Genomic DNA, 12,027 nt, shown 5'->3' with positions numbered 1-12,027 from the left:
GAAACAAGTTTTGGTTAATTAGATTATACAGATTCAAGTATGCAAGTTGTGAGTTCAGGGACATTTTTGAAAGTCTATAAAGTTAGCATTGTCACAGTCTAGCGTTGTCATAAATACCTCAAAAGCTGTTCAACTATTAATTTTTGTTTATGTTGTGTTAACTTTATGAATTTTTAAGCTGTAAATTTGATCCCTGGGTTTCTGTTGCTTAACAACAATCCTAGATTTTGTCTAACGAGATTTTAAGTCATTGACAAAATTCAGTTATTCATTTCTCCCATTCTTGACCGAATAACCGTTCAGTCTTGAGCAAATGGATATACAAATAATATTCTACGAGTTAATACTTGAAACAATACAAACCGTTTTTTGAAAGAAAATTTTACGATGAAAGTATTGATAGAATTACGTTCTGATATAATGTATCCCACAAAATTTGCATTTTCTTTTAAAAACAAAATGGAATCGTATAATGATATTATGCAGCTTATGTAAAAGTTCAAGAAATAAAGTTATTTGATCATTATTTTCAAACAAATAATATGATCCACAGTTGAACAAAATTTGTGTTAGATTACACTATTTAATCTGACAAGTAATTGTATATCTAAATGATTTTTGAAAGAGTAAATAAAATCTAATTAGTAAATAATAACTAATTAATCAATTAAAAAACTAGTAACTGATGTACATTTGTTGGCGATGATGCTTTACTAAAACTGAGTTTAACCCGACTAGAAATTTCAGTGAGGCAGTGATTTGGCGCAAGTAAGGCATGCCGAATTCCAAACTTGCAGTAAGTGAGGCATCCAAACCAGGCCGAAGTTTGGGATGTAACGCAGTTGCGAGGCTCAGCCTAACTTGGCTTTCTGATTAGGTTGCAGTTTGGAAACCAAATTCGCAACGAAGAATCCAAATCTAATTCTTTCTTGATTTTTAGCTCTTTTATTATCAAGCGAAAATTAATAATAACAAATGCTTATTTTTTTATATTCTTTTACTATTTTAAGTATAAATATTAAATTTAGGACTAAATTTTTTAAATATTTCATGAATAAAAAAAAAAAAATTCTTTGTTGCTTTTATTTAATATTATTTTTATTATTTAATTTTATTTTTTCTGTAATTTTTTTTTGTTTTTTGGAGCGTTTTTTAATGTGAAGAGGTTTTTTTGATTGGTAGATTTGATAAGTCAAGGGGGAAGGAGATGATGGAGGAGTTAGATACACTAATCACACATAACACTTAACTTTACTTCACACTCGCCTTAATAGTAATTATAATTAGTAATTATTAATTATTAAAAATTGTACATGTCGAACGTGAGACTCGAACACGGTACCCGGCGCACGAGGGCCCTATACCATACCGCGACGCTACGCCGATGATGAGCGACCTCTTACTTCAAGATACTTATAAGCACAACCAATGTTCGGCTTGCCTAATTTAAAACAAATAAGATTCGAATTGGGCTAGCCTAAATTCGGAAAGCCAAGTTCGCTCCAAACTAGCAAAACTCAGGTTATCGTTACTTGAAACCAGTTCGGCGTTCCCATGATATATCAGACTTAAGGAATCCATGAAACTTTCCTAGTTACGTTCAAATATGGCAAGCCAAACATTTCGTTCTGCCTACATTGGTTTTTATGAGGTACAACCTAGGCAAGCCTAAGTTAGGCAAGCCAAACTTGCCCCGAATTGGTTCTTCGGCATATGCCTCACTGAAATTTCTAGTCGGGTACATGAGACACCATGTTTATATGTACAATACACAAATACTCTCATAAATACACACTTTTATATGTATAGAACTAAAACGCTTAACCTTGGAAAGACTTAAAGCCAAATATCTTCTCCCACTCCGTTTTAGAGTACTTTGGCAAGAAACGCCGAAGTTCGTCAAACGTTTGGAATGCCTAACTTGCAAGAAATTATAAAATCCAAAGGTCTACGGAAGTTCGGTTTGCCAAACTTGAAAGTAATTGGGGCCATCTATGGTAAGACGAAGTTTGGCGAATGTTTGGAATGCCTAACTTGCAGGAAATTATAAAATCCAAAGGCTTACGAAAGTTCGGCTTACCAAACTTAAAGGTAATTAGGAGCATTTATGGCAAGCCATACTTCGGCAAATCTTTGGTTATCGTTACTTCCAGCTTGTCAGGCATTCCAAAGGTTCGCCGAAGTTCGGCTTGCCATAGATGTCCCAAATTACATGCAAATTTGGCATGCCAATCTTCGTTTTGCCTAACGTGGATTTAAGAAGGCGCAAATTAGGCTTGCCTAAGTTAGGCAAGCCAAACTTGCCCCTCTCTAATTCTTCGGCATTCCTCACAACAATTTCCAGTCGGGAAGTAATAAATTATTAGCTTAATATTGCTATTGAATACCTTCGCCGAAAATAATTAATTTATATTGTTTGCTACAAAACATGGCATTACAAAAATAACAAGTATAAGAAAAATAATAAATGGAAAGCATTTTTCTATTTAATATATCACTCAATCAGATATTTTAAATACTTAAAACTGTAAGAAAATACTAATTTTTTTTTTTTTACTAAAAATCTTAAATATATAAGAAAAATATTAAAGAATATTTTTGTTAAACTTTCCGTTATAAAAATTCAAAACTCAAACAAATTGAGAAGTTATTTTTTACAAAAAAAAAAAAAATACAACCACTAATCCTCTGTGAAAATATCAAAAAATAACAATGTGCTTTGGATATACTTTGCGAAACTTAAACATTATATTCTACTAGCTGATACCCGCCAGAATCACTGTTTTAAGTCAATCCATCCATTACTTTTCAAGTTTTGACAATAGAACTATGTATACCTATGCATAGGAAAACTGAATTTCTATATCAAAAAGAAGAAAAAGAAAATGAAGAAAATAGTATTCCTACATATTCCAAATTTAACAGTATTAGTCAAAGATATGTGTTTTTTAGTAAAGAACCTGTTTTATATAAATTTCAACAACTTTTATTGTATAAATAATTTTAGCGAGATTGCTTGTATTTTTTCAATAATAAATGAAAACAAAAAATTGAAAAACTTCATAAGATGTGTATAAAGACTTTATAAAATTATTTTCACGAACATTTAATTGTTCAATTAATACAAAATCACCGCCGTTCATTGTGGTTTTAAACGCATGGTTATTTCCAATAAGAAATTTTATTTTTCACCTTAACTCTTGACTGCAAGTTTGACAATTTGCAAGAACTAATTTTTTTGAATTGAATCGTTGCTCCATATTCATTCAATCGAAGAATAATTTTATTTGTATACTATAGTGTCGCGTGTTCAACCAAATATAAATAAAAAAAATTAAGAGACCACCATGTGCGCGATAACTTTACGTCAATGAAGAGATCATTTTGAAAAACTCTTTTAGCATGAATGAACGTTTACGACTGGGCCCCACTTCACATTTTATTTTCCACCAACTCATCTCAAATGGTTTTATTTCGATTTTTTTGGCTGTCAGATGGTATACCGGCTGTTTGAGGAACGTTTTATTTACAAGACTATCGTTATTTTTTCTTTGATCTACCGTCACACTTGTTCATCTCATTATTGGGTATTATACATTTTTTTTTGTATCATTTTAACACATATAAATAGTCCATTCAATCCTTTTTTTTTTTTTATTAATCATACGCATAATTACTTTTTCACAAATTTTTTATAAAATTTTCTTTGTTATCATCACTAACATCTGAATATTTATCAATTGACTTTATATTTTATACTCAAAATTACTAAATAATTTTTCAATAATTGCACGAATTAATGGCTGTGAAATTAAACTAATATGTGTTTGAATAAAAAAGTAAAAATGTTATGGTAAAATCAATTAATAACTATCGATGCTAATCTACTCTTTTAAAAGAAATCAGTGGAATTTAACTGGTTTACCAGTGGAGGTCACTGATTCCAACCAGTGAATGCAATTTCACTGGTGAATCAGTGAAATCCACTGATTGAATCAGTGAACAAAATGTATGCGCGAATGCACGCTGGTATGTCCACTGGTTGAATCAGTGAAATCCACTGATTCACCAGTGACATTGTATTCACTGGTTGGAATCAGTGAACTTCCACTGGTGAACCAGTGAAATTCCACTGATTTCTTTTAAGAGAGTAACCATTAAATGTTATCAATATTATCATTGTGCCTAATTAATGTAAGATGAGTAACAAACTTACCGGTGATGCCATGAATGGAAGTTCCTGCAGAAATATTGTTGAGCATCCCTCCCCAGGAGCAATACTCCTGCACTCCCCGCGGAAATCTTCGTTCAATCGTAACCACTTTAGCAATAACAAGAACCGTAAGAAACAAAATCGAGTGCCGATTAAATCGAGACCCGATATTACAGACAATCAAATGACCGAACGGCCCGAACCTTAGGAAGGCAAACGACAAACTGCTTGGCTGCCATATCCAAACTCCCCCTTCTCATGCACCCATATTGCTGTCCTTGTCTCTCACCCGCACTCTGTCTGACCTACAACGGGACTATCTACTCGCGAGAATGTATAGTAGTGATATTCTCTCTCTTATTCTCACATAAAATCACCCTGCTATCAAACACTGTTTCTTTCTATTCAACGAAAGGTACTTGTTCGTGGGCGTGATATTAAATTGTATCTATTCTTCGACTTCGACGCTTCATCAGGAACGTACGTAAACCAAATGAACCCTTTACAAATCACACGCAAGTTATAATAAAATGAATAATTTTAGAGTTAAAAAGTTGAATGAAAATCAAAATATTTATGGAATTAATTCTCTATCAATTGTTTGGCACTAAATCTAATAGAAAACAAATATTTGATGTCACTAAGCTGAGTAATTAAAACCAATAGTTTTTTGGTAAATGAATAGAAAAAAATGAATATCAAAGAACACATGTAATTGGATGAAAAATAATTGCCATAAATGGGATGAATTTGATAGAATGCATCTTTTGATTTGACGAATCGAAAATAAAACGAAAATTACAATAAGTGTTAGTGTGGGCGCGAGAAGAAACGAAGGTAAGCCACGTTTGTTATCAATGCCAGCTTTATCAGGCTGTACATGTGTACGTTGTAGGCGTAACCGTTGCAAACCACCCTCCAATGAGAAAGTAGCCCGCCCTCCAGATGCCCCACTGGGTTCGCAACGCAGAGATTTATTGAAATTTTATTTTTATGGATGGCGAGCGTACCGCGCGCGCGAACTCGCCGACGGTACAAGCAACGTGCACCGTTCTGTATCTGAGTGTCGGATAGAGAAAGAAACAACTCAACTGTTCCATCAGGGGGTGGTAGTAGGGGATGAATAGCCCAGCCAAAGAAGAGATTGCTCCTCCACCCTGCCTTTGTTTTCTCATTTTTTTATTATTTTTTTTACTTCGAGGTACACTCTATCTTTGGCTCTATCTTTCTTCTTTTATTTATTGTTTGTATATACTCTTTCTTAGCTTATAGGTTTTCTTTTGTTTTATTGCAAACTACTTAGCTTTTCACTATATTGTAAATTTATATAGAATTTTGTTTTTGCGTTGTAAGTAATTATACAACTTTGTAATTTGTTTTTAGCACTTTTAGGGTGCTGTTCGAGGTATTGTAATAGAAAAAATTATTGTAATTAATTACTTTTTAAATAAATATTTTTAAATATTAAAAGGTAAATCGGAAATAGATACGTCAGAATAACTTTAATCGAGTATATCTTTATTCAGTCAGCTGAATCGAGGTCTATTAAAATGATACAAAAATAATTATTCATCATAAAATCGTTTTACTCGAAAATCAATTTAATAGATTCACTCTAAAATTCTTTTGTGCAAAATGCAGTATACTAAAATGAATATTTATAAAAAATATTTATAATTGGTTGTTACGTTATGATTGTGTGATACTCACACGTCAGTCATTTGACAGATAATTCACTAGCCCTGTCAATTTTTTATTTCTACCCATGCCGGAAACCCCCAGAGTTGACAAAGGGGCCAGGCTTGCAAGCCCATGGGCCAGTACTGGGAAACCTAGCTTCGGCGTACCTGTATTGGCCCATGCGTGGGCCAGGCTGTTTAACCCAGCCTCGGCCATGCCAATAATTATCCAAGCTTGGGCCAAGACTCGCTAACCTAGCCTTGGCCATTCATTGGTGACCCAAGCGTGGGCCAAGACTGGTTAACCCAGCCTCGGCCATGCCAATAATTATCCAAGCTTGGGCCAAGACTGGCTAACCTGGCCTTGGCGATTCATTGGCGACCCAAGCTTGGGCCAAGACTGGGCAACCAGGCCTAGGTCGGCCCAATTATTATCCGAGCCTGGGCCAGAACTGGGTCCCCCAGTCACGGCCACAATGATTACCCAAGGGTTAGCCAAGATTGGGAAACCTACACTGAAAAAAAATAATAACTTAATTCAAGAGAAAAATTCTTGAATCAAGAAAATAACTTTGAAGAGTTTAATTGTCTTCAATCAAAACGAAAAATTCTTTAATTAAATAAAATTTATTTAAATCAAGAAAAATTTCTTAGTTTATGAATTTTTCTACTCAAATCAAGGAGATGAAATTCTTAAAAATTATTTACTTGATTCAATTTTTCTTTCTGTGTAGCCATGGCCGTTAAATGGCAACCTAGACTTGAGCCAGAATTGGGTAACCTGATAGCCTTAGCCATTCAATGGGAAATTCAAACTTAATAAATCATTAAGTAATAGAATTTTAAACAGTAAATATTTATTGTTTAACGAATATTTGCTAATTAACAAATTCTAAAATTTAAAATTTATTATCTAACCAAGACAATTGCATATTGTCAAAATCGATATAGTCTAAAAAAAATTAAAATATAATAATTTACAGTTGAATTTTTAATATTGATAATTTTAAACATGAAAATTTATCATAAGATATTAAAAATATACAGAACGATGTACAAAGTTTAAAGTAATATAAGAACTTGACTCTTGCATTTTTTTAACTAATAAACATTTGTAAAAAATAGTTAATTTTCATCAAAACACAATATTAAATAACATAAATTATATAAATAATAAACCGTCACACTTCGTCACCATATAGATTTAGCTTATGAGAATAATGAGATGTGCATCGACTTATCGGTCGTACGGTGTAGGGGTTAGCTATCGGTCTGGCAAGCGCGCGGCTCGGGTTCGAATCTCGGTTAGAACGGATACGATTTTCACTTTATTTCTATAATTAGCAACAGTTAGGTTTAAACTTACTTTACTTACAAAATAAAATAAAAAAACAACACCCGAAAAATTCTTTTTTTATCATTTTTTATCAAATGGCATGGACCAGACTTGAAAATTAACTATGGCTCAGCCCTGGTAACCAGGCATGGGCCAGTCCTGGTAATCAGGCTTGGTCCATCGTTATCATCCCAGACTTCAACCAGGACTGGGCCAAGCCTGGCTTACAAGCTTGGCCCAGAGTTTTACATAGTTGGGCCAAGCTAGGCCCCGTGGTACTTTCCTCTATGGGTAGGACTAACACATTGGACCACTACAACAACTCAGTTATACACTTCATCAAAGAGTTCAAAAATTGAAAAGTTGAATTAATTACAGTTTCATTAGACATTCAAAACGCGCGCTAAGACTCTCAATTTTTAATCAAAACTTTTGATTCATCATGAATGAATCCTGTCCATTTTGAAGAGCGCGCAATTTAGAGCGTATAGACTGTACACATAAGTCATATATGAAATTGCTCTATTTTCGGACAGTATTACTTGCAAATCTGCTATATTATATTCAGAATTAATAATGGTCGAATGTTATGTCCTCGATCTATTTAGCGGTGTGCGTGCTCTTCCATGTCTTTCTTGCTAATATATAATCTATGTAGAAAGTAAATATTCACGGAAAATGCGACTTATCTTTTCCTATGAAAAAAGTTTCGATATGGTCAGATAAACTCCTAAAATGAATCAAAATAGTATATATACTAAATAACATCGTAATTTTCAATAATTCAAATTGTATTCTGTAGACGGCAGCATCGTAAAAATCAAGTTATTGAAAGTCTAGTCCTGGATTACGATGTTACGATTGTAATTTTTCATAGGATTTTTTTTCCGTGTATTACGACCCAAGGCCAGAAAGTTGGATTTCCTGGCGTATGGGATATGATGGCCTCGGCTACGCCTCGGCGTATACTATTTTTCTTGCTCTCCAGCCGAAAGTACGCGACCCCTGGGAAGGGGTTTTGCCGGGCGTGAGGGGGCGCCGCCCGACTTTTGCAAAGCCGAGGCGAAGCCGAGGTTTTACTGGTCGGGGCGGGCATAATAAAAAAAGTAAAAATAAATAAATAAAAAAAAAAAAAATAAGTTATTGTAAAGTTTACTAACAAATGCTCTGATTAAGAGAGATAACATGCACAGAACTCGTCACAAATATTTAAACTCGATTTAATAACAGAATTAATTTTTTTAAGTTGATTAAAAAATAGTTTTTAATTAGACGGCTAAGAAAGATTGAAATTCAATTATTAAAAGCTTGTAGAGTACATGGATTGTTTTATAAAAATTGCTTTACTAGCTGTCAAAATATAAAAGAAAGTAAATAAAATCTACAAAACTTTTATATTTTATTTTCTAAAATTTTTATATAAATTATTTGTGCAATATTATTATTAAATAGTTCATTAACAATCTAGTTAGAAATTATTTTTATTTATTTGACATTTTTTGGTTAGTTTATGTGCTGACATATTACATACAAACGATGTTGTGACTGTTATATATATATATATATATATATATATATATATATATATATATATATATATATATAACATATATACAGTTGAAACTCGCTGTGTAGACCGGTCGCGCCACGAAAATACGAAAGAAAGCGAGGTTCTGTGCTGCCGGCCAGAAAATATGCGTAGCGCGCATGCGTTAGAACAGGCCATAAAAGTTGCTCTTCCTGGAGTAAAGTGCGTCCCGGAAGAGCGTACTTTCGGCTAGGAGAGCAAGAAAAATTATAAACGGGCGGTGGATATGATCATATGAGGCTTAGTATGAGCATCTTAAGTCTTGTAAAGTCAAATACATCCTTATCTTGCATGATGTAGCCAATTTTCAAAGGCCATGTGAAGGCACATCGGGTCATGTCAGACGATTTTTTCACGGGTATATGAAATGGTAATAAAATTTATTAGTCACAAATTAATAGTTGGTATAATTGACAACTGTACTAGTTACTATTAATAATGGTAACGATTACTATCGAAAATAATAATTGTAATTATTAAAAATTATAACTGCTATAATCGAAGATGGTAGCTGTAACCATCTCAGATTGTAAAAATTCTAAAAGAAAAAATAATTTAAATTTATTTAATTAAATTCTTTATTTGCATCCATATTTTAGTTATGTACATTTTCTCCTTTAAAATATTAAAACAAGTAATAACACAATCGTTTAAATCCATATATGATAAAAATTTCCAAATATTAGAGCTGTTATTGATTACTTTGAATGACATAATTTTTTAAAATTATGTTTTTGAAAAATTTTTTGTAAGATTTAAAATTTTTTTTTTGAAATTTCAATTTTTTCTTAATTTGGATTTTAGTGAAAATTTAGATTTTTTTGGAAATTTCAAATTTTTTCTGAAAAATTTGGCCTTGAAACTTGTTTTAGACAAATAAAAATTTAAATATAAATTCAATCCGAATTTAATCCCGATTTTTTGTGCACTACACTGCGCTACAACTGCTTTTAGTTAATTCAGAAATGAATCCACGTTAACGCAGATTCTTAATTTTTTAAATATTTTTTACTAGCTTAGATAGTAACTATTATTATTACTGATGGTAACTGCAACCATCAGGTTATATTAGGAATTACGATTTTGATAATAGTAGTAACTAGTTAAATTAATAAAAGCTATTATTACTGATTACCATCATAATAGTAGTACTTACCATCAGGATGGTAACTACTACAATTCAGATGATTTACATAATTATTTAAATAATATTTACTACTATCGAATTCAGTTAATAGATTTTACCATAACTAAATAATAAACTCTCCTATAAAATTTTTTCCGTGTATAAGTATTCACAAAATGCATATAATTTATTTTTTGTGTATGAATATATCTGCATGTATCTGTACATTTATTTAGCTTTTATAAAAATATGTACATTCTTCCGTTCGGACAATAATGCACGCAATAAATTTCCAGGTGTTATTAAAACAGGAACAATATAAGAAAACGAAAAAGTATTAAAGTAATAGTGTCTGTATGTGATCGATTTTAAACCCACAGCTGCGACGAGGAACACCAAATTGACAATGTGTCCAATGCAGCTCGTATGCTTCATCGCCTCTGTTGTTTCAAGCTTCCCTGTGGACAAAACTGAAAACTATAAAATTTTAGTCCTCTCACTATTCACTGATCAATTTATTGAAACGTATAATTGTCACAGTCAATTTAAGGATTTAAGCTGCTCCTTATCAAATATAAAAGTTATTTCTTCAAACTGGGTAGCGGCATACACTGATATGTTCATTAATTACACGTGTTATATTTAAAATAATTAACTAGCATGTTTGATTAAAATGCGTAGATTGTTTCAATGTTTGAGGAGCAGCGAATATTCTATTTTCTAAATAGAATATGGATGCATATAAATTCGATATATATGTTGCTTTTGGAATACATTGCAAAGGCATACCGTTTTCAATAGCAGACGAGTGTGCAGAACTGAAACTTCATGGGATCACAACGAGCAACACAGGTAGGAATTTCTGATATTACATACCTGAAGCTGGAATGCTCTCTCTCGTACAAAACAACCCCGATAGCATACGAATTGTTATCTCCACATATACCTATACATTCACCCTTGACTATGCATTATTTCACCAGTAGTTGCTTCATATGCCAATTTATCTCTCGTCTCTTCTGCATTGCTTCCCAGTTATTTTTTATTTAGTTTGATTTTTAACTTTTTATGAAAATTATTTTATATTTTTATAACATTATGCTTTCGACAATATTCAAGCAACGCCAAAAAAAGAAAGCAAATATTTTGAAAAATACAAAATAAAATTTCAAAATTCACATTGTCTGTCAAGTTCTAGTCATGGAATATAGACTTAATGTTGAGATAGGTCGTTTCACAAAGATTTAGTACCTTCGTTAAGCTTCGAGCTTCATTCAATTTTCTTCAATTTGCGGCAATTTGTGCTTAAAGCAACCACATACTCTGACGCGTTTTCTATATAAACTCTTCAGTATAAACCACTTGTGTTGAAACAATTTATTAACTTTTCACTTTTAATTATCAATGTATTTAATACTTGAGTTTATTATAACATGATACACTTCGGTAATTACTTAAACTTTGTTTTTTAACTTTCTGCTTTGAAAATTAATTATTTTCAACAGTAAGAAGTTATTGATTTCATTCCAATTTTTGAAAATCGAGTTTTCATGAGACCTCTCATATGTTCTGACTATTTTCTGCAGGAAGCCCTGTGTGTGTGTGTGTGTGTGTGTGTGTGTGTGTGTGTGTGTTTGTGAATAAAATTCTATCGTATGATATCTTCAAACCGAACAAGTTTATTAGAAAACGCGAGAGGAGTTTGGAAAGGTTTAATGAAACTTAGATATGAGAACTTGTAGTGACTTCATCGAAACATTTCAAAGAATCAAAACTATAAAAAATTTTTCTAAGTTTTTTTAAGATGAAAATATTAAAGTATAATAATTAATAATTCCTACTGCAATGTTTATCATTTTGCATAAGAACCATTTCATACTGTAAAATTGTTACAAGAGAGCAGATCGAAAGTAGAGCTCTTTCAAACGCTAGTGCGTTATGAGGCGTGCACCAATTGCATATTTTTGCTTCATATTTAATGTGTGCATTTTGATAAATATTTTAGAAAGATAATACATGTGTATCGAAGTAGTTGAATCGTATAAGAGTAATAAGTTGTAGAAATTGGAAAGATAAATACAAATG

General features: G+C 32.1%; 1 protein-coding gene across 2 annotated transcripts in view; it reads right to left on the bottom strand.

The window, feature by feature from the left end:
- The window catches only part of LOC123269452 (homeobox protein orthopedia-like), a 48,820-nt gene extending 44,154 nt beyond the window's left edge, over nt 1-4,666 (bottom strand). The window contains exon 1 of one of the 2 annotated variants that reach the window (XM_044735155.1): nt 4,217-4,666. In XM_044735155.1, coding sequence (XP_044591090.1) covers nt 4,217-4,262 — 46 coding nt within the window. In that variant the 5' untranslated portion in view covers nt 4,263-4,666. The remainder of the gene's footprint in view (nt 1-4,216) is intronic. The other variant, XM_044735154.1, reaches the window with a different exon arrangement.
- Nucleotides 4,667-12,027: the final 7,361 nt, after the last annotated feature.

Source organism: Cotesia glomerata, linkage group LG7, assembly GCF_020080835.1.
Source record: "Cotesia glomerata isolate CgM1 linkage group LG7, MPM_Cglom_v2.3, whole genome shotgun sequence".
Taxonomy (NCBI): Eukaryota; Metazoa; Arthropoda; class Insecta; order Hymenoptera; family Braconidae; genus Cotesia; species Cotesia glomerata.
This window is presented reverse-complemented; position numbering and strand designations above follow the sequence as displayed.